Raw genomic sequence first — 24,713 nt, 5'->3', positions numbered from 1 at the left:
GAAATACAGTGGGTTGAGACTAGCACATCGCTTTCATTTGGGTTTATAGGTCTAACAGTCTGTTCTGATCAGAACTGTACTTAGAACAAAAACGCTTGGCTTTACTTCTTTAGAGAAGATGACTTCAAAACCCCTGTGAGTACTTCATTGTTATAATATTATTATTCTTATCATTAAGTCCTTCTGAATATTATTCCATCCCAGTCTCCAAAATTATTTTTTGGTATTGAGTTCATTTGTTAGGTTTGTCCACCTTATTGAACAGATTTAGTATTTTCTTATAAATACTTGTATTATTGTTTGGTTATATGTTACATGTGTCTCCAAATGTAAATACAAAATTTTTATAAATCAAAAATTTTTAAATGTATAATAGAGTTTATATAATTTTAAGGGCCTTTCAGTTAGTCCTTTTGCACAACCTTCATTATATTTTTGCATTGGTCTGGATGATCACATACTGGGAAGCAAGGTGTACATAACCTGTAGTGATGTGTATTCTGGTGACCTGACTTGGGCCTTGTGCATGTGCTATAGGTCTCCACAACCTCTAATGCCAGTTCTTTGCCTTACATAGATGTAACTTACCCCGTCTGCCCTTCTGATGTCCCTGCGGTCTTTTTAGGTATAATCAGCAACAGCAGGCATTCTTCTGAGCCATGAGTGTGTACTTGGGTTGAAATTCCTTATGTCAAATGAGTTTTAATTTACTTTTATGAAGTGCCATTCTATAAGTTTAATAAGAGTTGTGAACAGAAGGAACTAAAATCACACTGAGAGTGTCAAAGCAACGAAACAATGTAAACAAAAAAAAAATTACAACTTTGTACAAAAGGAGTCCAGTTCTTTTATTTTTTCTTCCAGTACTTATTCTCTATATAGTTAATAGTTTTCATATTTCTCCAGTGGGCCAAGTTCATGGTATCAGCATCAGACTTTAATCATGGGATACTTAATGGAAGTTTAAGCGGGAAGTTCAGGGGCTTTCACAGTGATATTTCTGTAGGTGGTTTGGTTCTGGAACATATCACAGTCCATTTCCACAGTGAGCCTCTGGGGCCCCACCTGTGTCGGTGTGAACTGAAATTGGGTGTATAAGGTCTTTCTGGGCCACACTGAAGCTAATCTGAAATAAAGGAAAAGGCAGGTGATAGTTCTTTCCCATTGCTTTCCTGGCTCCTGTGACTCTTTCCCTACTTAAAGAGGTGAACTGTGAAGAAATAAACATTTAAGTACCTGCTGTTGAAACAGAAGAGGTTTTCAAGGGATACAGGAGCACTGATGCATAGGGGCACTTGTACCCCAATGTTTATAGCAGCACTCTCAACAAGAGCCAAATTATGGAAAGAGCCTAAATGTCCATCAACTGATGAATGGATAAAGAAATTGTGGTTTATATACACAATGGAGTACTACGTGGCAACGAGAAAGAATGAAATATGGCCTTTTGTAGCAACGTGGATGGAACTGGAGAGTGTGATGCTAAGTGAAATAAGCCATACAGAGAAAGACAGATACCATGTGTTTTCACTCTTATGTGGATCCTGAGAAACTTAACAGAAACCCATGGGGGAGGGGAAGGAAAAAAAAAAAAAAGAGGTTAGAGTGGGAGAGAGCCAAAGCATAAGAGACTGTTAAAAACTGAGAACAAACTGAGGGTTGATGGGGGGTGGGAGGGAGGGGAGGGTGGGTGATGGGTATTGAGGAGGGCACCTTTTGGGATGAGCACTGGGTGTTGTATGGAAACCAATTTGACAATAAATGTCAAGAAAAAGAAAGGAAAGAAAGAAAGGAGGGAAGGAAGGAAGGAACGAACGAATGAACGGAGGAGGTTTTAAGGGAATACGAGACAGTAGCCTCCCTATGGTGAACAGTTGCATGGTAGAGAAGAGAAACATCCTATTCTAAGGGCTTCCAAGCCGCATCTGTTATTTCTTTTATCACCTGTGACTTCAGTCTGGTCCCACTCTTGGTATTACCCGGGGTATGTTTGGGAAAACTTTGGTTTTGGAACCCTTGTGTTGCTAAGTGCTGTGAGAATACAATGGACATATACAGAAGATGTCAGTATGACAACAGGTGGTCTTTGGAGCCCTATCAAGAACCTCCTGGCCTTCCTGTGGACCTTCTTACAGTGACTAAGGGCATAGTGCAGATTCCCTGTGAAGAGCTTTCTCCACAGTTGATCAGGGATACCACAAAAATGTAGCTGAATGTTGGCAGTCCCTCCTCTCAACTTATTGGCAAGAGTGATTCATTGAGTTTCATAAGGCTGAGGCACACGCTCAATAACCAAACAACTGTCAGCAATTTCAGGGATGGTAGAAGTAAGTTCCGTGAACTCTAAATTGTATACTGTGTTTTCAACAAAGGATACAGTGACACAGTGAGAGAAGAGGTAATGAAAGAAGATTCATGCAACATACTGAAACCAACAAGGGACTAATGTAGAGAACTCCTACAAATCAAGGAGAAAAAGCTGGAACACAAAAGAAAAGTGGGCAAAGAGAACACACCTTTTACAGAGGAGGAAACAGAAAAAGCTAATAAATATATGAAGAGTTGCAAATTAAAACAATGAGGTGATAGAGATATTACCTTCTTTCTATTAGCCCAGAAGAGAAGAGCAAGCAGGGTGTTGCCAAGAGTGGAGGAATGGTAGGAATTCAGAAACTCATGTACTGCTGGAGGGAGTGTGGACTTCTGCAGTCATTCTGCAAACAAATCTGATAGTACCCAGTCAAACCAGGTCATATTCTGTGACCTAGCAATAAGAAGATGCACGAGGATGTTCATTGCAATAGTATTTGTGGTGTTTGGGAGTTGGTGGCACTCTGGGTGCCTATCACTGTGGAGCAGAGAGTGGTAGGAAGTCTGGGATGTACACAGTGAAGCATTATGTTGCAGAAGCAGTGGATGCAACATATGCAGATGAATCTCAGAAACAGTTCTGAGTGAAAAGTAAGATTAGATACAATGTACATAAGTTAAAAATACAGTCTTATAGGGGCGCCTGGGTGGCTCAGTCAGTTAAGCATCTGACTTTGGCTCAGGTCATGATCTCACAGTTCGTGGGTTTGAGTCCTGTGTCAGGCTCTGTGCTGACAGCTCAGAGCCTGGAGCCTGCCTGCTTCAGATTCTGTGTCTCCCTCTCTTTCTGTTCCTCCCCTGCCTGTGCTCTCTCTCTCTCTCAAAAATAAATAAAGATTAAAAATAAAAAAATACAGTCTTATAGCACACTTTTTACACATTCTGATGAAAGGATACACACACTTACAAAAGAATGCAAAAGGGGCTGGTGGGAACAGGAATAAAAAGGAATATTTAAACAAAATTTTGTATTATGATTGTCATTACTAGAATGCAGTTCACTGGCTGCACCAAGAGGCAGCCTACCCTCCCTGTGATAGTCTCTAGTACTCAGGCCTAACCTCCCTGCCTGCAGAGCAGCGATCAGGGTCATGTGGGTGCCCAAAGGGCACATAGCCTCCCTCACTCCTGTCTCCCAGGATGAGAGAGGCCCTAATTCTTTTAGTTCAACTTGTGGAGGTATTTCCTCTGTCTCGATGGACACGGCAAAAAGGCAGTCATTAATTTTGGGTCCCTGTCTTTCTGACTAGTTGAGGTGTTTTAGCGGGATGAGAAGCTTGTAGTCTCTTACCTGTATCTCTTCTCTCTGTAAATGAGCCCCCTTCCGAAAATGGAGATCACACAGTCCTGCATGGGAACATCTAGGAAGTTATGGACGCTGACTGAAGCCTTAAGAAGTTGATATTGCTCTGTTGTTTCTGGCATCTGTAGGAAGAGGCAAAGCCTGAAGTAGATGTCAAGAGCACAGAGGCACAGTTACTGCTTCCCCTCCTAGGCATCCTCCCTGTACTCTCTTCAGTTACTCTTCTGCCTCTGCCTTCCGGACTCCAAACTCCAAACTTCCTTCCCAAACTCCACAGCTGACTTCTTTACCCCTCTATCTGGTCTTCGTGCATTTATTCTTACCCTTGATTCATGAGTAGCCATCTCTGATGGTGCCTCTCCTCCGCTTAGAAAGGTGAGGGGTAGGAGCACCTGGAGGGCTCAGTAGGTTGAGCGTCCGACTTTGGCTCAGATCATGATCTCACAGTTCATGAGTTCCAGCCCCACGTCAGGCTCCGTGCTGATGGCTCAGAGCCTGGAGCCTGCTTCAGATTCTGTGTCTCCCTCTCTGCCCCTACCTTGCCCCCCCCACCATCTCTCTGTCTCAAAAATAAATAAACATTAAAAAAATTATTGTAAAGAAAAAAAGGTGAGGGGTTTCCCATTGTCTTCAGAATTCATCTTTGGTTGGCATTCAGAGCCCTTCATGGCCTGACCCCAATCTCCTTCGCCAGCCTCACCTGTTCTTCCCTCAACCAAATGACATCCCAGCCACCCTGGGCACTTTCCCATCCCAGCACACCCCTCAGGCTCCTTTCTTTTGGGCCTCTGTGTTGAGTCTTCTGCCTGCAGTGGCCTTCCTCCACCTCTGCACTGAAGCTTACCTATTTTTCAAGGCCCAGCATAAATGCCACCTCTTTCCATTAAGTCTTCCTCAAACCAGCTGGAATTAATCCCCTTACTTCACTTATCCCGTAGTGACTTTGTACCTCTATTTAAGCACATAAAAGACCAAACATTATGTCTCCTTTACTTAATTATAATATAACCTCCTTGAGGGCTGGGACCAGATTGCATTCATATTGGCCAGGGTAGACATGGAAAGAGGATTATTAGATCAAAAGCCATAAGCCTTTGAAACATCCCATTTTTATGATCATGGGCATGATTCTCTCTAGGACTGTTTCCTTATCTGAATAATGGGAATAGTTCCACCTCACAGGGATTTTGTATTAAAAGAAGTTGAAAATACATTGGCCTATGTATAAAGCACTAAATAAACATAGGCTGGTATTATCCTTCTAACTATGAAGGCAGCAACTGGGGAGATCCTCATAAAAATCTTTAACCTGGGAATGCAAGCTGGTGTAGCCACTCTAGAAAACAGTATGGAGGTTCCTCAGAAAGCTAAAAATAGAACTACCCTACGACCCAGCAATTGCACTACTAGGCATTTATCCACTGGATGCAGGTGTGCTGTTTCGAAGGGACACATGCACCGCCATGTTTATAGCAGCACTATCAACAATAGCCTAAGTATGGAAAGAGTCCAAATGTCCATCGATGGATGAATGGATAAAGAAAATGTGGTGTGTATATATACAATCGAGTATTACTTGGCAATCAGAAAGAATGAAATCTTGCCATTTGCAACTACATGGATGGAACTGGAGGGTATTATGCTAAGTGAAATTAGAGAAAGACAAAAATCATATGAATTCACTCATATGGACTTTAAGAGACAAAACAGATGAACATAAGGGAAGGGAAACAAAATATAAAAACAGGGAGGGGGACAAAACATAAGAAACTCTAGATATAGAGATGAAACAGAGGGTTACTGGAGGTGTTGTGAGAGGGAGGATGGGCTAAAATGGGTAAGGGGCACTAAGGAATCTACTCCTGAAATCACTTGCGCTATATGCTAACTAATTTGGGTGTAAATAAAAAAAAAAAAAAAAAAAAGACAAAAAAAAAAAAAAAATGAAGACCATGATTGACTCTGTTAAAAAAAAACAATCTTCAACCAAAAAGAGTTGGAAGATGTAAACCTTAATAGCATATGTAAAAAACCATCTCTTTTAAGAGAGATCTGTCAACCTAGCCTTTTCGGGTAATCCTACAGCACAGTCATTTGCCCTGAAGCTTGAGGGGCTTTGATTCCTTCTGAAACAGAGCAAAGGATAGCAATTTGGGGAAAGACTGGTGCCTACCTCAATGACTAGGCGTGGTCTACAAATGGCAATGTCTTCCTGAGCAAAGCAGCTGAGGCTGGACTCAGATTGCGTTGCCGTGGCTATGGCGGTGAGTCTGAGGAAGCTGTTCTCTGGTGGGCTTTGCTCAAAACAGGAGAAGGACAGGCTGTTGGTGGTGGTTTCATAAACTGAAACATACGACAGGCAGAGTCAGTGCAAAGGAATGAGTGCGTGTGCCCTGGAAAGAAGGAATAGTTACACACAATGCAAAGGAGTCAGTATCTCACTGAAGCCAGCAAGATGCCCCATTTCTCACAGCAATTTCAAACTTAGAACTCACTCAAGACCCCACTCCCACCACCATCACTGCCTCCACCAGCGCTCTTGGCAGACCTCCTCAGTAGGGTTGTGGAAGGTTCCTGTAAACTAGAATGAGTTAAGCTCTCTGGCCTCAGTTGCCTTGTCTGATAAGAATGCCTACCTGGTGGGATAGCTTGTGTTAAATGAGATACTGAATGCTTATCTCAGATGCTACCACACAGCCGTTGCTAAATATATGCTTACTTAGTTCCTCCTTATTCTGTTTCTTCAGTTTCCCTTTTGCAGAGAAAATGAAGCCATCCTTCATCCTTGAGGAATCTTCTCAAGCTCGTGTTCCCATTCCCAACCCTGTAGACATAGACCTCTACCCCTGCTGCCACCCGGAAGATGAAGTGTCCGCCCTCCCCAAGTTGAACCTCCACTTTTGAGGTCTGTGTCCCATCCTGACCCCACTATTGCCTGCTGTGTAACTTTGGGCAAATTATTTAAGCTCTCTGTCTTTGTCTCCTCATCTGTAAAGTGGGGATACCAGTGGTTGCTACCTCTTAAGGTTGTTGTGAGGATAAATGATATAATGCATAATGTACACTTAACCCTATGTTTGCCAAAAATAAGCTACAGTTATTCTAGTTGCCCCTCATTTCCCCAAGGGTTGCACCATCAATTTTAACCCATCTTTCCTGAGGCTTCAGTCTTTCCCTCTCTGTTGATTATTTTCCTCAGCACGAAAGCAGATTCTGCTCTCTCATCTTAAACAAACAAACAAAAAAACCCACCCTCTCTCTACCCAGTGTCCCTGGCTGACAACCACTCATCCTGTTTCCTTTTTCTGTCCTTCCAGGAAGGACTGGCACACTGTGTCTTGCCTTCTCAACTCTCGATCAGTTTAACCCCTAGGATGCTGTCCTTTGCCATCATTTCTCAGTAAGACCACTCCCTCAGTGTTTACTTTTCAGTCTTGACATTTTGTGGCTACTCTCCTGACCCTGCTGTGTGGTCCTCCTGTCTTTGACTTCTCCATTCACCTTCTGCTCCTTCCCTGCCTTCCCACTACATGCTGGTGCTGCCTGCCTTCACCCTCTTCTCTTCTCACACCCCTTCTTCTACCCCCATGAGCTCATTGATGCCCTGACTTGGCAGCCCCCTCTGTGCTGGGATTCCTCATCTGGTCTCAAACCAAGGCCTTTATTTTGAATGCCAGGTTTAGGTTTCCAGCTGTCTCCTGGCCATCTCTGGATGTCTCATGGGCTTTCGAACCCAATGGGCCCATACTTATTCTTCCTCATTTTCCCTATTCTAGGGGTTCATCCAAACTGAAAGCAACCCTCTAACCACCCCCCCCATACATATTCACAAGTCCAGATCTATCCCACCTCCTTAATATGTCTTCATTTGAAGTGCTGCTACTCTGGTTTCTCCTTCATTCCTTGACTTGGTTATTACAAAACTTTCCAACCTCTGATCCAGTGTTTCTCAACGTTACATGAACATTAGAGTCATATAGAGAGCTTTATAAAATGATCCCAATGCCAAGCTGCACACCAAATCAATTATATCGGACTCTGGTGGTGAGGCCCAGGCAGCAATATTTTTAAAGTTCCCCAGGTAAGGAGTGCCTGGGTGGCTCAGTTGGTTAAGTGGCCAACTTAGGCTCACGTCATGATCTCATGGTTAGTGAGTTTGAGCCCCACGTCGGGCTCTGTGCTGACAGCTGGGAGCTGGAGCCTGCTTCCAATTCTGTGTTTCCCTCTCTCTGCCCCCCCCCCCCCCGCCGCTTGCACTCTGTCTCTCTCTCTCTCTCAAAAATAAATAAACATTAAAAAAAATTTTTTTAAGTTCCCCAGGTGATTCAACATGTAGCCAAGATTCAGAACCAGTATTCTAATATGACCCCTTCCATTCCATTCTGCCAAAATGAATTTCTGATCACATTTGCTCCTATAGTTCAATTTTTCCTAGCTCCCCACTGCCTAGAGAACAAAATTCAAACTCCTTGGCATGATATACAAGTCCCTGTATGATCCAAGTCCCTGCACCCCACAAAAAGGAAACATGGTGGAGAAACTGGGGGCTGTGTGGGCTGGTTAGGAGACTGTTGCAATAATGTAGAAAAGCTGTAGTCCACTGATTGTCTCTTGCCTGCCCATTGGAATCACCCAAAGAATTTAAACAGTTTTTGATGTTTGGGTCAAACCATGGGGTTTCTGATTTAATTGGTCTGGGGTTCAGGCTGAGCATCCAATTTCCCTGGGTGATTCAGATATGCAGCAAGGTTTAAGAACAACTACTCTAGTCCAGGGTAACATAGGGAGCTTTTAAAAAGTACCATTGCCTGGACCCCATCCCAGACCAATTAAGTAGGAATTTGGGGGAGGAGGGAGAACCTGTGTACATGTTGTTCCTTCTGCCTTGAATACTCGTGACTCACTTTTCTGCCTGTCGCTGCCCTTCCTACTCATCCTTTCAGACTCGGTGTAGTCTGATGTATCTGGGAGCAGCCTGCTCCAACCTGGGTGACATGATCCCCTGCCATTGTACTCTGTTTACATCATCAAATACTTCTTATACTGCAGTCATGGTCTGTTTACTTATCTGACTGCAGTTGGAATTGTGAGTGCTTTTTTCTATGTGAAGCTCAATAAATATGTGTTGAATGACAGACAGAGGGCACACCAGGGGCTAGAAGCCACCTCTTCAGAACTTCAGGTGTGCCCCATGGCTGTTGCCTACCGAGGGTAGGAGCTGGGGGTTGAGGAGGTCTGGCAAGGCCTTAGAATTACCCATGTTGGCACCAAGCGTGAGGAACTGCTTGTTCTTCCAGAGCTTGGCAGCAAGGATGCCATTGTAGTACATTGCCTGCACCCCAATTGCCAGCTCCACAGCCTTCTCCTCATCAGTGGGGTTAACCAGCATCACTGAGAACTGGGCATTCCCTCCCAGGCATAGGGAGCTGGGTGCTTCCAAGAACAGGTATAGAGGCTCAGCAGTCTTGAGCCTGGGAGGATGGATGCCACTGTCCTTTTCATGTTCCATTCTCTCTTTCTGGACTCTTTCCAGCACTTCTTTTTCTTGAAAAGATCCTGAAGAATGGAGGAAATAAAACAGGCCTCTTATCCAGAGGGTATAGACTCTTCTAGTAAAAGTCCAGGATTAAGATTCATTTACCCAATGTTACTCAAATCCCAAAGTCATAAGAGTTTTGCAACCCTCTAAGACCACATTTAGATCAAAAAAAAAAAAAAAAAAAAAAAGTCCGAACGTGAGACCAAAACCATAAAAATCCGAAAACACAGGCTGTAACTTCTTTCTAGATATGTCTCCTGAGGGGTGCGTGGGTAGCTTGGTTGGTTAAGCATCTACCTCTTGATTTTGGTTCAGATCATGATCTCACAGTTTGTGAGATTCAGCCCTGTGTCAGGGTCTGGGCTGACAGCACGGAGCCTGCTTGGGATTCTCTCTCTGCCTCCCACCTCTTTCTCAAAATAAATAACTAAATAAACAATTAAAAAAGATATGCCTCCTGAGGCAAGAGAAAAGCAAAAATAAACTTTTGGGACTACATCAAAATAAAAAGCTGCACAGTGAAGGAAACAAACAGCAAAACTAAAAGGCAACCTATAGAATGGGAGAGAATATTTGCAAATGACATATCCAATAAAGGGTTAACACTCAAAATAAAGAACTTATAAAACTGAACATGCAAAAAATGAATAATCCAATTTAAAAATGGGCAGAAGACATGAATGGACATTTCTCCAAAGAAGACATACAGATGACTGACAGCCACATGACAAGATGCTCTACATTGCTTATTGTCAAGGAAATGCAAATCAAAACTACAATGAGGTATCACTTCACACATGTCAGAATGGCTAAAATCAACAACATAAGAAATCACCGGTGTTAGTGAGGATGTGGAGAACCCTCTTGCAATGTTGGAATGCAAACTGGTGCAGCCACTCTGGAAAACAGTATGCATTGTCCTCAAAAAGTTAAAAATAGAATTACCCTGCAATCCAGCAATTGCAAGTAGGTATTTACCCAAGGAAGACAAAAATACTAATTCAAAGGAATATATGCACCCTGATGTATAGCAGCATTATCTACAATAGTCAAAGTATGGAAGCAGCCTAAGTATCCATCAACTGATGACATTAGGCATAAAAAAGATGTGGGGTGTGTGTGTGTATATATATATATATATATATATATATATATATATATATATATATATATATCTTGTCTGTACACGTGTATGTATATATATATACATTTCTTGTACAGACAAGATACACACACACACAATGGAATATTACTCAGCCATAAAAAGAATGAAATCTTGCCAGAGAAAGACAAATACCATATGATTTCACTCATGTGGGATTTAAAAAAACAAATGAGCAAAGGGGGATAAAAAGAAAGAGGCAAATCAAGAAAGAGACTCATAACTATAGAGAACAAACTGACGGTTATCAGAGGGAAGGTGGGTGGGGGGGATGGGTGATGAGGGTTAAGGAGTGCACTTGTCATCATGAGCACTGGTGATGTATGGAAGTGTTGAATCACTACATTTGAAACTAATACACTGTTAACTAGCTGGAATTTCAATAAAAGCTTAAAATAAAAAGGTCTGGAGCACCTGGGTGGCTCAGTTGGCTGAATGTCCAATTCTTGATTTCAGCTAAGGTCATGATCTTGCAGTTTGTGGGATCAAGCCCCACATCAGGCTCAGCACTGACAGCGAGGAGCCTGCTTGGGATTCTTTCTCTCTCTCTCGCTCTGCCCCTCCCCTGCTCCCTCTCAAAATAAATAAATAAACTTTAAAAAAAACAAAAAAGGTCTTTGTTGGGCAGATCCACTCTAGAAACAGCATGTCTTGTCCAACTCATTCAAAGACCAAGTTCTTCAAGTGCTATGCATTTGTCCCTTGAATGGTGGGAGAGCAAGCTTTTGGACAAGTCTTACTGTCTCTGAGGACAGGTCTGTAGGGACTCACATCTTCCTAAGTGAAGGAGTTGACTTATTCCAAGGGCATTGGGGACCATGGAATATTCTAGAGCAGGGGAGTAACATAATTATTTTGTGTTTTAGAAAGCTCATTCTAGAAACTGTAAATTGGAAAGGGAACAATAATGGAGAGACTGGATGCCAGGGGTCCAGTTAGGAGGCTGTTACAATGCTACAGACAAGAGATGTTGAGGCCTGAATTATCTGGTAGGCAATGGGGAAGGAGATGAGGAGATGGATGTGAGAGTAATGTGGGGTGATGAAGGAGGAAGAGTTGAGGAGGGTACAAGCCTTCTTGTTTGGACAGATAGGTGATGGTGGTGCCATTAACCAATATGGAGGACAGAACAGATTTGGGATACTGGAAGAGAGGGTGAGAAGAAGAGAGGGAGAACATCTTCTGGCAGCTGGACTTGGTATTAAATGTGTTGTTTTATTTTGTCCCCTGGAGGACATTTAGAAGCACATGGAGAACTTTTTGGTTGTCACTGCCCATGGTGGTGGGGTGCTGGCATCTAGTGAATGCTGATAAGCATCCTATGATGCACAGCCACCCACAACAAAGAGTTATCCGGCCCATAATGTCAAGAGTATCAAATGGGGTTAAAAAATGCATTTTATGGGATATGGAGAAGACTGTGACTCTCTCTGGCCTATATCTTTCTGACCATCCCTTCCCCTCTGTTGGCATTTCAGGTGCTGAGAAACCCTGCCCAATACCTTCAGGATACTTGTAGTTCTGAGTGATGTCCTCACAGCGGTCACTGCCCACACTCTTGGTGCTGATGTTGTTGCCAACATACTTAGTGTTGGAGTTGGTTAGCTCCAGTGTGTCATCCTCACAACACTTCCAGACCACACACGAGGCATTTACTGAAGCAAAAAGGTCTGATACTGCAGGCGTCAGTCCTAGTATCCCCTCCTTGACTGCTCTGACAGGAACCAGATCACAGGACTCGAGGACTGAGGGAGGAAAAGGCCAGTGAGCAAGAGGAACCATACCTAGACCTCTCCTGAGCCAGAGCTGCATAACCTTAGTCCCCATCCTATGTCCTATTTTCCCTTCCCCGAGATCAAGGTCAGAGGTAGGCACTAGGCAGGCAGAGTTTATGAAAGGGCATTGCAGAGGTGAAATTCACAACTATGTAGTGACAATCCTTTTTGGTCCTGGTCTGTGGCAGGAGCCCTCTCAGAAACTGGACAGGTAGAACCTCAGAGGACCATAGTACACAGGAGTTGCTTAGCCAGCTCGACTATGGCTATAGTTAGGAATAGTTCACTTTTATTGAGCACTTATTATGTGCCAGGCTGTATTACTGTTCTGCTGCTGAGCAAGGAAGAGTGATCCTTTTATGGCTCTTGAAGATTTCTTCTCTGAGCTTGAGCCTATCCTGATACCCTCTTTACCCATATCCAGAACCTCAGAAATCTCACCTACAAGCCCCTAACCCAGCACATCTACCAGTTATCTTAAGACCCTCTACCCTTCATTGGGATTCTCCTTCCTTGCCAGTTGTTCTGAGGTAGGGCTAGTCTCCCCACAGCCTCGGGCTTAAATAGCTAACACCTTTGTTCCTTTCAGCCTACTGGCTTCAGGTCAGCATTCTGCTGGCCACTATCATTCCTTCCTAAAACTCATCCAGTTTTAGGGGATGCAGACCCTCTTGGGACCTCCTGCTGCTCATATTTCCTCTCCCACGGACTCCTTCAGCTTGTGCAGCCTAGGATGGTATGGGGGCCTACCCCCAGGCTTTACCTCCACCTCCACTGTGAGCATTTGGGTGCAGAATCTGCCATCCATCATAACCTTGGGGCAAAGCAGGCCGGGTCATCCAGCACTCTGTGGAAGTCTGGAAGATCCTGAAGGCATCAAAGTGAATAATTCAAGTGGGGACAAAAGTAGTTCTGAAAAGCTGAAGACATTCTAGAAATCACAGAGTCATTATTGTCATAGGACACTGTAAAAGTGGCTGCCATGCTTCCAGGAAGGGGGGGTGGTGCATGGCACCACTGACCATTCATGTCCCACATATAAGAGTCTTGAGGGCCTCCTCTCAATGCGAGGGTCACTCAGGGTGTGGGGGGCTTATACCATGTGGGTTTGGAGCCCTTCCATGTCTGAGACTTCATCCTCTTTGGGCTTCTCACCAGATTCTGCCTCTTTGGCCTTCTCCATTCTGAAGGCCCTCCTCATTGTAGTACTCATCTACGAACAAGCGTCCGCCAGTTCCCTGGGCTGAGGCGAATGTGGTAACGACGCGAGCAGGGATTCCCAGGCACCGCAGCACTGCGTGGAAGGGGCCAGAGAGTCAGGGGGAGCCAGAGAGGCCTGGGTATGTATATAGCTAGTGTTTTCAGTGTCTCCTCTGGGCAGACACTGTCTTAAATGCCACCTGACATCGTGGAAAGAGGAGGGACACAGGCACCAGGAAGTTAGCACTGACACAGCACAGGATGCATAAAGGCTGAGAAATGAGATGCAAAAAATTTACACAGCAGGCGGAGTGTACAGCCAGGGCAAGCTTACAGAATATTCACCAGAGCACCGGGGCTTGCTCTACTGGGGCAAAGGCAGGGAAAGTTTCAGGGAGAAAGCCGCAGGACAACCCAAGAGGCAGGGCAGACGCTCCATACAGTAGCCAAGGGGGGTGTGGCAGGCAAGCTGGCTCTGTACCTGTGCAAGCAACTGCAGCGAACACCCAGGCCTGGCCGTCGTACACAGGTCGCCCTTGGCCTGTGAGCCACTGCCGCAGGATGGGCACACTGCCCCGGCGCTTGTTCAGCAAGGCCGCTTCCTGGATGGTGTGGGTCTGTGGGGTGGGCAAGACCCTCTCCTCCATGAAAGCACGCAGCTGTTTGTGGAAATGTGTGGATGACACATGGGGCCCAAGACAGAATAGCCTCCAGGGGGTGAATAAAGAGGGCTTAGACCACCTGCATGAGAATCACTTGGATATTCATGGGCTTCACCCTACCCATTGGGTTGTAATCTCTAGGGCTGGGGCCTGGAGAATTCTCCTCTTTGTCAAGTCCTCTGGAAGCCAGGGACTTGTAGACCACATGGCAAACAAGCCTCACATCACAAGAAGAGCAAGAGCGCTGCCTCTCCCTGGGGACTCTTTTCACTGCTCCTTCACTTGCCCTGGCCCTGGTTCCTTTGAGGGTGTTTGCACCTGGGGCGTCAAGGCCCACTTATCCCAAGCTTCCACCTCCACCTCCTCACGGCTTGACCTCATCCCTCTCCACCTCTTCAGAGGGAAGTCCAGAGGCACAAGAGGAAATGGGAAACTCATTACTCCTCTGAAAGGACATTTAGGAACAGCGGGAAGCACCAAAGTACCTGGGAGGAAGGGACCATTTGTGATTTGAAGATTTCCAGGACTATAAAGATGGGCAGCTCTGGCAGAGAGCTCCCGTCTCATCTCCCCACGCTGGCCTCCTCTCCCTCCCACCTCACTCACCGAGGCACCCAAAATGTGGGCCACATGCACAGGGTTGCCCCACTCCTCCACCTGCTTGTCCATGCTCAGTAAGTGCAGACTGAGGTCGATGACATCCACCTCAAACTGTAAGGAGCACACAAAACCATGATAAACGGCCTCCAGGTTGGGTACTCACCCCCCACCGTCACCTCATCCTTCTTCCAGACTCAGGTTCCACTCCTTCCTGCCATGCCTTCTTGTCTCCCATGGGAGTTCTGGCTTTTCCCTCCCTCCCATTGTGCCCCCTGGTCTGTGTGTATGGGCAGTCTGGTCCTTTGCCTCTTCTGTTGTCTGAGTTTCTCAATGGGGTGTGAGCCCTTGACAACCAGGGCTGTATTGTTTCATTTCTATCACTTTCCATTTAATGTGCTCCTACGGCTCCTGCCAGCCCTGCCCCACGTGGGGAGGATACCAAGGCAGCTCTTGCTCTTGAGGAACCTGCAGTTGAGGAGTAGGGAGGGGCACAGAGGCACTTAGAATACAATCTCAGCAACATGGTTGGGTTCTAGGAGAGATGCCAACCCAGAGCAGAGGGCACAGCAGAGAGAGTCACTCTTACCTTTGGGGCCTGGGAAAAACATCCAGACAGTGTTAAAGGATGGGTAGGGGGGCGCCTGGGTGACTCAGTCGGTTAAGTGTCCGACTTCAGCTTTGGTCATGATCTCACAGTTAATGAGTTCGAGCCCCGTGTAGAGCTCTGTGCTGACAGCTCGGAGCATGGAGCCTTCTTCAGATTCTATGTCTCCCTCACTCTCTGCCCTTCCCCCACTCATGCTCTGTCTCTCTCAAAAATGAATAAACATTGAAAAAAAAAAAGAAAAGATGGGTAGGAATTTTCTGGGGGTGACAAAGGAGGAAAGGTATTCCAGACATATTCAACCTGTCTGTTCAGGGGATGGCTAGAAGCTGGAGCACAGGATGGCTAGCTCTTGAGGAAAGAAAAGTACTGGACTGGCTATGAGGGGCCTTAATGTGTCGAACCAGGGAATTTAGTTATTATCCTGTAGACAGTGGGGGTTTAATAGAGGTTTGATTTGCTGTGGTGTTTAGGAAGTTAACTCTGGAAGCTGTGGAGGATGGTCTGACGTGGCCCTAAGGAAAGAGAGGCACCACATGGCTGAAACTGCCGAAAGAAACAAACTCATTGACACACCAGGGAACAAGGTTGTGATAAAGGAGGACTTGGTGTGGTGCCACCATTTCTTCCATCTTGGGTCTGGGTGACTTTCACAGAACTTCCAACAGCGTTATGTTGGGACAGAGCATCTGAAGGTTCCCAACCTCTGTGGTCCGTAAGAGCCACTATGAAGATAACCCAGGGACGAATTTGCCATTTTTAGTGGAAAACAAGTGGCTGTTACTAATTATGAGGATTATGTACTTTTTGTTTGTTTGTTTGTTTGTTTGTTTGTTTGTTTTGAGTAGGCTCCACACTCAACATGGGGCTTGAACTCATGACCCCAGCATCAAGAGTCAGGTGCTCCACCGACTTAGCTAGCCAGGTACCCCAATGACTATATACTTGGGATCTGAATTTGCTTCATCTTTTTTTATAGTAAGATACTAACTGCTTAAGGAATACAGGTGTTTTAATTAATCCATTAAACAGATGTGAAAGGGAGCTTTTTAAGAGGTGCAGTCTCTTTGAAAACTGGATCAAACTCTTGAATTCAACATACTTGATATGTTTGCAAATAAACTTATGGACTGAATCCTTAAAAAAATAAAAGAAAGAAAGGAAGGAAGGAAGGAAGGAAGGAAGGAAGGAAGGAAGGAAGGAAGGAAGGAAGGAAGGAAGGAAGGAAAGAGAAGAAAAGAGAAAAGAAAAGAAAAAAAAGAAAAGAAAAGAAAAGAAAAGAAAAGAAAAGAAAAGAAAAGAAAAGAAAAAAGAAAAGAAAAGAAATGACCTCATGACTTAAGGGCTTTTGGACATGCCAGCTCTCTCTGGCCTGAACAAGGCTATGTGGCTATCACTGGCCCTTGTCTTCCCCAGAGGTCCCTGTACCTGGCCAAAGTCCCAGGGCTCCTCCTGGATGCAGTCAGCTGTACCCAAGTAGATGAGGCCGTTCTGGTTCAACACATACTCTGTGCGTTGAGACTCCCTCTCCAGGAACACAGCATCCTCTGGTGAAAAACAGGTAGGGATGAGGTTCTGTGGGGTAGTAGGCCTGCCCTCCATATCCAGGCCTCTGCCCTCCTTGCCCAGTCAGGTTTGGCTGTAGGTCTTCCCTTCAGCTCTGGGCCTGATGAAGACTGAGGAGGAACTCCCTCTTTCCACTGACTCTACTGCAACCCAGACTCTTCTCTGGTACAGAGTAGGGAAAGGGGTCAGAGTCTCTTGTCAGCCAAGGTGACCTTCATGGTCAGCCAGGTAGATAGTAACAAGCCAACCTTAAAAAGCCTACTGGTTCCCAGAAGACATGTGCAGCCAGAGTGCTTTTGGCCTAAGATAATTAGGCAACAGCTCAGAGAACTTCCCAGTGTGCCTATCATGTCTCTTTCACAAGTTCAATTTTAAAAAATAGTGTTTTAGGGGCACCTGCCTGGTTCAGTCAGTAGAGCATGCAACTCTGGATCTCGGGTTGTGAGTTTGAGCCCCATGTTGGTTGTAGAGATTACTCAACAATAAAATGTTTAGGGGCACCTGGGTGTCTCAGTCGGTTAAGCGTCTGACTTCGGCTCAGGTCATGATCTCACAGTTCATGTGTTCAAGCGCCACATTGGGCTCTCTGCTATCAGCACAGAGCCCATTTTGGGTCCTCTGTCCCCCTCTCTCCTTGCCCCATCCCCTGCTTGTGGTCTCTCTCTCTAAAATAAACAAACATTAAAATAAATAAATAAATACAATGTTTAAAAGAAAATAAATTAAATTTAAAAATGGTGCTTCAGAAAAAAACAATCAAACATAGGTTGACAGGGGTGAGCAGAAAGAAAGAGGAGCATCGGGTAAGACAGGGTCAGAGGGAATAGTGGAGCTGGGTAAAGTAGAAGCCAGAGCATTGGCTTTCTACCCTGGTGGCATCCAAGTGGGTCTAAGACTCCCATGGTCTCTCAAGCCTCTCCTGCTGTCTTCCTCAATGGGCTGGGCTGGGGTTCATGAGGAGGATGGTGGTCTTTAAGGAGGATACTCTAGAAAGCCAGAAGCAGCAGGGGGACGTGCTCTGCTTGCCATGTGTCTCTCTCTGCACCTGTTGCTGGGTGGGAGGGGGGAAATAGGGTGCTTAGGTTGGTTCCTGGGGACTAACAAGAGAAAAGTCTTTGCAAACTATTCCCCCAGACATCTGCTGGGATGAGGGTACGCAAAGAAACAGAAGAATAGGATATTAAATTCAGGAAGCCCTGAAAACTTGGGGCCTAAAATCACAGAACCATGTGCTCAAGGAGCCCTTGACTTCTGCCCCTCCATCTTGAGTACTCTCTCTGAAATCACTTCAAACAGGTGTTTGGCCCCAAACTCTGAAGGCTCTGGGAGGTACCTTATCAGAGCATGGGTAACATCACCTTCCCCTTCCCTGATGGGGTGCAGCCCTCTTTTATAAAATTCCCTGCTTATGAAAAGGACTTTCATTATAGCATGTAAAATTTCCCTTTGAATCTGGGAGAGTCCCATCTCCAAGAATGCTAAGATGAGACTGAGTCCCAGATAACCTGAAAATTTCTTAATCACCTCCCAGGTAAGCAGAGCCAATAACTCACTCCTGCCCACACAGACATCTCCATTTGGACTCACATGGAAAGGCTTCCCTAGGCAGGTCCCTACAAGCCAAGTGTAGAGGCAAGAAACCTGGCATGGAGTCAAGACTATGAGTTCCCACTGAACTGAGCACTGTCTCAGAACTATCTTTGCTTTGTCTTTGTTCTGCCTGCCAGGGCCTAGCTCTGGATGCGGGATCTGAGTCAGTGAGACAGATGTACTGGAGCCTCAATTTGGAAGGAAATGGCTTGAGGGTCTTTCTGCCAATATGTTGAGGGCCATGGGTCCTCCCTCAGCTGAAGGGGCCCTGATTCCACATTCACCCACATGGGGATGGGGCACCTAAATGGACATTTGTTCTCATCTGTTGCTCTACCTGATCACCCCCTTGGATCAGGAAAGAACCTAAACTGAGGATTGGCAGGACTACCTGAAGGAGGGGGTATTGGAGAACGCTTAGCAAAAAAGTGGAGAGTGGGAGCCCACTGGGGGTCAGATGCCACATAGAAAAGGAGTCAGGAACTGGCTGGAGAAAATTGGGAAGATTTCTTCTGCTTCCCTGTTTCCTTTTGTCTCCCAGCCCTGCCTTATAATGACGGCCCCTCAGGCTGGCAGTGAAACTTGTGAAAAGAAAAGGCTCTTCACTTGTCATCTGGGGTAGTGAGGACAGGAAGGCTGATCAAAGATGTTTTCCATTTCCCCAAACAACCGTTCAGGGAGCCCCAAGGATTAAGGTGGTGGGTGGCAGATTTAAAAAGTAAAGACAGACTCAACCCTCAGAAGGGGGAGGAAGAGGAGATGACCTCCTCATGTTTGGGGCATGTCAACCATGTCTGATGATCTTTCTTAGGTGAAATAGCCCCAACAGCCAAGGCTGAGCTTTGCCAGCGGTGGCCACTGGTTGGGTTGCAGAAGGTCACCTGATCTCAGGAAAGCCCACCCTTAGTCTGCTGAGCTATGGAACACTAGCCATTTGTTGCTCTAGTCATATATTTAGACAAGTCAATGTGGAGAGGGCCCAGCAGCCTGTAGTAAGAACAGAACTTACACGTGAAGAGAAGCAGAGACAACCAAACGGGGCAGATTTACCGTGGAGCTGATGAAGCTGAAGCTTTGGGCCCCTCACTAACACAGACCCCATTAGGCCTGAGCAATTCGATATTTTGTATTAGTTTTCTTTTCTTTTCTTCTTTTTTTAAAAAAAATTATTTATTTTTGAGAGAGAGATAGAGAGAGTGAGCAGGGGAGGGGCAGAGAGAGAGGGAGAGAGAGTCCCAAGCAGGCTCCGTGCTGTCAGTGCAGAGCCTGATGCAGGGCTCCAACTCATGAACTGTAAGATCATGACCTGAGCTGAAATCAAGAGTAAGATGCTTAACCAACTGAGCCACCCAGGAGTCCCTCCTCCCCCTCCTCCTCCTTCTCCTCCTTCTTTCTTCTTCCACTTCATCTCCCTCCTCCTCCTCTTCCTCCTCCTCCTCCTCCTCCTCCTCTTCTTCTTCTTCTTCTTCTTCTTCTTCTTCCTTCTTTCTTCTTCTTCTTCTTCTTCTTCTTCTTCTTCTTCTTCTTCTTCTTCTTCCTTCTTTCTCCTCCTCCTCCTCCTTCTTTCTTATGTTTATTTAGATTTGAGAGAGAGAGAGAGAGAGAGAGAGAGAGAGAGCACAAGTTGGGGAAGGGCAGAGAGAATGAGAGAGACACAGAATCCAAGGAAGGCTCCAGGCTCTGAGCTGTCAGGGCAGAGCCCAACACGGGGCTCGAACTCACGAACCGTGTGATAGGAGAGCACAAGTTCTCAGTGCTCATGAACCTACATCTAGAAAAGTTTCACAGTGCATAAAGTGTGTGTAGTAGGGTGCCTTCTTTGTAAGGTGAATGTGATGCTTTAATGAGATATTGCATGTGAAGCACTTGGCCCAATATCTGACATGTAGTACAAATTCAATAAATAGTAGCAACTAAATGTTATCATAAGCCTAGATTAGATCCATTATACCTAACCCAAAGTCTGTTGTCCAGCTGACTGAGCCACCCAGGCACCCCTGTATTGTTTTTCTTAAAGAGGGTCCACGAAGTTATATAAATCTCAGGTCCCACAAAACCTGGATTTGCCCTGGAAACAGATTATGGGAGCCCAGGGAGGAGACAGAGAAGCCCATCACTCAGGTTGTATCCATTCCTGAACCACTTTCCCGTTCTTAGCCCCTGTACTGTCATGACAAAGAGTCGCTCTTCTAGGGTCATCTCAGTGAATCTCAGCTCCTATGGTCAAATAACCTGACCCAGCACCAGGGTTTAATGGTGAGATAAGACTTTGCTTTCAATGGGAGGTCCCAGGCTGCTTCTGCCAAGGGTGACACCAAAACAGACCCTGGGTCTGAGAGGCCATTCATCCAGGAAGCAGACGACACAGTAATTGCATGTTGGTGCTGTCCTTAGAGGGAGCTGCCCACTGGAGCCTGGGCCTGTCACTCCCTGCCAGAGCTGTGCCCCAACTCCTGTGCCTTGAGTCCCTGGGCAGCCCAGGCTGGTTTGGGTCTAAACTCACCTCGAGCCCAAGGGTTAAAGAGCACTGTGAACCGGCCCAGGGGAAATGACTTCTTGCCCAAGACCTGCAGCAGGAGCGAGTAATGGCCAATGATAGCATCTGTGGGCGTAGTCACAGAGATGTTCCAGGAGTGGGCATCTCTGTCTTCCACCACTGCACTCCACCACTTCCGGTCCCCCATACTGGAAATTGGGAATGTGGCTTGGGTCTTCTTGGCCTTGGAAGGCTGCTCTCCTGCAGTCACACAGAGAAGAACTGGTCATTTGGACCTCTTGGTCACAACTGCGAGTAATAAACTCAAGTATCACAAAGTTGGAACAGGTGAAAATTGGTTTTTGGTGAGAATGAAAGCAGCCCATCCAGTAATGGGAGGCAATAAAGGGTGATGGGAGAGCACAGGTTCTCAGTGCTCATGAACCTACATCTAGAAAAGGTTCATAATGCATAAAATGTGTGTAGTAGTGTGCCTTCTTTGTAAGGTGAATGTGAGGCCTTAATGAGATATTGCATGTGAAGTACTTGGCCCAATGTCTGACATGTAGTACAAATTCAAGAAACAGTACCAACTAAATGTTATCATAAGCCTAGATTAGATTCATTCAGGGTTTTATACAAAACTGATCATTATATTTGCAACCAAAAGGAACCCCTTAGTGATAATGATGCTCAGCAGCTTCTGAATCATAATAAACACTATTTTTTTAGGCACATTATCTCATCCTCACAACAGCTCTGCCAGGTGGGCAGGATTCCTCAGACTCAGGGCAGTGTGCCTCATTTGCCCCTTTGTTCCCTGAAAAGATGCTGGAGGAAGAACCCCCCAGTCCTGCCACCAAGAAGGTCTAGGTCTGCCCCACTTACCAGTTTGTGCAATGAGGGCTACCTTCTTCAGAGTAGACAGAAATGTGTGGACTGGAGCCTGGAAGTGCAGGATGATGGTGAAGGGCTTCCCTCTCCTCACAAAGAGGTGCTGGGAGCTGATGGCCTTGGTGTAGTGCTCCTCATTGTTTTTTGCTGCCTGGAAGTCACAGTTCTTGATCCCCAGGGCTACTGTGGAAAACAGAAGTCATGGAAACTAGGTATAAAAGTGACAACATAAGTTGAGACAAAAGCAGAGACCCTGGAGTCATAAATGAACTGGGGTTCAAATCCTTGGCTCAATTTACCTACTAACTGAGCCACCTAACGCAAGTGATTTAACCACTCCGAGCCTCATTTTCCTCTTCCTTAGACTAAGGAATCATCCCTCTTTCAGGGTTGGGGAAATTAAATGAAGTAATACATATATAATACACTTAGCACAGTGTAAGACACATAGGAAGTCTCATTAAATGGGACAATTACTATTATTAAAAGAGCAATGCCTGCTCTCTTGTTGACCTCCTTTTCTGGTCCCAATCCAAAAACAATGAATAAAACCCAGAATTTTGTTCCTACTCCTTTCTTCTTCAAACACAAATAATTTTTAGAGCTGGTTTGGAAATCACTGAGCTGATTCTCTTGTTTATAAATGAGATGTGTGAGGCCCAGACAGTAGAACCAACTCACCTGAGATCATACTTGGCTCTTTCACCTAAAGGCTCACCAAACCCATGACACCATGCAGCCCAGAAAAACTCTCCAAGGAGGGGGCCTGAGAGTATTATGACAGTCTATCAGGCAGTTCTCATCTGACAATGAGCCATGTAAATATACTAATAGACATGCAGAGGCCCCTGAGCTTTCTGCATCCTGTAGTTCTACCTGTTCCCTTGCTTTATGTTGGCCTCTGCCCCTTGTAGTTGGATTCCCTGACTCCTACCTCCCCTTCTCTGTCACTTAGCTTTTTTTTAATGCTTTTATATTTATTTTGAGAGAGATAGAGAGTGAGCAGGAGAGGGGCAGAGAAAGAGGGAGCAGAATCCTAAGCAGGCTCTGCACCGTTAGCGCAGAGCCCAATGCAGAGCTCAAACTTACGAACAGTGAGATCATGATCTGAGCCGAAACCAAGAGTCAGAACCTTAACCAACTGAGCCATCTTAGGCACCTCTCTCCCACTTAGCTTTGAGGCTGTGACACCCTCATGCTTTCCCAGGGTTATCTTCCGTATGTATCACAACCTACAAAGGATAATCATGTTGTGATGCCATAAATCCATGTTCAGGGTAAGAACATTAACCCATGTTAGCCACCATCATTGTCATCACAACTATGACCAACGATTTACCACCAATGAGCTACCATGTTGCCACCCATAGCCATACCACTGCCACCACCACCACAGCACCCACTACTACCACCCACTATAGCCCCCCCCCATCACCTCTACCACCATCCTACTTATTGTAATAAAAACACATTATGATGGAGGAGCTACTGAGAGTCAAGTAAGCCCCATGGATAGATGGCTTGGCTCACCCTGTTCCATGGCTGCAGGCTGGTCTTATCCACTCGACCACAGGAAATGCCTGTCTTGAACTGTTGCTCAGTGCTTCCTCTCTGAATCTGTCCCGAGAGAAAATGATGGAGGTATTTTCATTGGTTTAAGAATCTATAAATAGTATAGTTTTCTTCCACTCCTCCTGTGAGGCCCCCACATATTTCTTTTCTCTTGCTCCCTCCCCACTAGTATCTCTTGGACCAGCTGCTGGGAGTTACCCTTTTGCATTTTATCTCTTGTGCCCGACTGGAGCAGTGGGTGGAATGGAGGAAGATCAGCCAGCTAGAGAAGCCAAGAGGAAACTTCTAAGCCTGTCATTTCAGTGGTTTCAAGAGACCCTCAGAGATATTACCTGGACAACAAGAGAAGATTATGGTAGAGATGACTCTAAACAGAAGGCCCACATTCAACTCCAAATTTCAGGCCCTAAACATATCATGGGCTTCAAGTTGCTAGATGTTTGTGGCTATTTTGGTAATAGAGAGAACCTGTATGTCTGGAGATCATCTGTGTGAAGGAGATAAGGAGGTAGAATTTGTTGGTGAAAAACAAATATCCTAAAAGTAGAAGTCAGAGCCCCAGTTCTTCCAAGCCTACCAGATCTGGGACTCTAGCAGAGAAGATGGAAAACTATCTTGGGACTCAAGACCTATATCTTTTTCTATTTCTACTTGTTTGGTCACTGAGGAGACAAGACACAGGAGAGGACCTCCTCTGTGGCCCTCTTTGGTCTTCTAAAGCCCAGCTTTTGCTGGGGCTTCTCCAAGACTGTTAGCATGCTCAGGGGCAGGAATACTGGCCTGCATGCATATGGGATATCTATAGAAGGATATAAAAGAAACTACAAAGAGCATTGGTTGCCTGTGGGGAGGAGAGCTGGACAATGGAATAGGAAGGTGATTTTTCTCCTGTTTACAATTTTATACTTTTAAAACTTTGAACCATTGCCCATTTGAGGAATCTTATTATGTTAAAAAAAAATGAAGCTTCTGCCTTCTTATTCCTCCAAAAAAATGATTCTTCACAGGAAATGAAGAGGTAAATTTTTTATTATTTGAAGATGAAGTGGTTTTTACCTGGAAACCATGAATCTACTAAAAAATTATTATAAAATGTAATTTAGTATGCTAATATTAAGTTTAATGCAGTCCCCATAAAAATTTTAACAAGTTTTTTCTCTGAAACTGGAAAAGCTGATTCTAAGATTCAAAAGGAAGTTTCTAAAAGGTATAAAATATAATCTAAAAAGATCTAAAGATATAAAGATGTTTTATATTAAAACATCTAAGATGTGTTTTAATATCTAGTAGGCATGGTCATGCTACATTTCTAACTCCTTATATAGTATAACCAGGATTCCTAGATAATACAACATAGTATGACATCACTTCACTTGAGAAAGCACATCAACCAAAATGTA

At 45.2% G+C, this 24,713-nt stretch overlaps 2 protein-coding genes across 12 annotated transcripts in view; one reads left to right on the top strand and one right to left on the bottom strand.

Annotated features, from left to right (window-relative positions):
* CCNDBP1 (cyclin D1 binding protein 1) overlaps positions 1 to 24,713 on the top strand; it is a 38,943-nt gene that overhangs the window by 9,198 nt on the left and 5,032 nt on the right. For 2 of the 9 annotated variants that reach the window (XM_019832592.3, XR_006599292.1), the window contains one exon: positions 11,853 to 14,089. The exons of 1 other annotated variant lie outside the window; for it this stretch is intronic. In XM_019832592.3, the coding sequence (XP_019688151.1) occupies positions 11,853 to 11,859 (7 nt within the window). In that variant the 3' untranslated portion in view covers positions 11,860 to 14,089. Of the gene's footprint in view, positions 1 to 49; positions 838 to 6,420; positions 6,579 to 11,852; positions 14,090 to 24,713 lie in introns of those variants that run through there. 6 more of the 9 variants (XM_023255450.2, XR_002742954.2, XM_019832590.3 and 3 more) reach the window with 5 other exon arrangements.
* On the bottom strand, positions 828 to 23,465 carry EPB42 (erythrocyte membrane protein band 4.2). 3 transcript variants are annotated; one of them, XM_019832587.3, is made up of 13 exons: positions 23,272 to 23,465; positions 21,736 to 21,924; positions 20,875 to 21,108; positions 16,644 to 16,762; positions 14,618 to 14,722; positions 13,831 to 14,008; positions 13,305 to 13,443; positions 12,913 to 13,016; positions 11,877 to 12,119; positions 8,930 to 9,229; positions 5,847 to 6,016; positions 3,662 to 3,795; positions 828 to 1,126 (listed from the first exon to the last, which is right to left on the bottom strand). In XM_019832587.3, exons 1-13 carry the CDS (start codon positions 23,279 to 23,281, stop codon positions 964 to 966), a joined length of 2,088 nt encoding a protein of 695 aa, XP_019688146.3. In that variant the 5' UTR covers positions 23,282 to 23,465; the 3' UTR covers positions 828 to 963. The 3 variants fall into 3 exon arrangements, with proteins under 3 accessions (XP_019688146.3, XP_019688147.3, XP_044915392.1); XM_019832588.3 differs by having other exon boundaries at positions 21,736 to 21,921; XM_045059457.1 differs by lacking the exon at positions 23,272 to 23,465 and adding an exon at positions 22,423 to 22,761.

Source organism: Felis catus, chromosome B3, assembly GCF_018350175.1.
Source record: "Felis catus isolate Fca126 chromosome B3, F.catus_Fca126_mat1.0, whole genome shotgun sequence".
NCBI classification, from domain to species: domain Eukaryota; kingdom Metazoa; phylum Chordata; class Mammalia; order Carnivora; family Felidae; genus Felis; species Felis catus.
Note: the sequence above shows the minus strand (reverse complement) of the source record. Positions and strands in the feature narration are given on the sequence as shown.

What these genes read in the sequence shown, in the direction of transcription:
- EPB42 (XM_019832587.3), bottom strand. An exon ending in AGCCCTCATTGCACAAACTG is followed by an intron (nt 21,109 to 21,735) that starts GTAAGTGGGGCA and finishes GTGTGACTGCAG; the next exon opens with GAGAGCAGCCTTCCAAGGCC. An exon ending in GGCCAAAGAGGCAGAATCTG is followed by an intron (nt 13,017 to 13,304) that starts GTGAGAAGCCCA and finishes TGATGCCTTCAG; the next exon opens with GATCTTCCAGACTTCCACAG.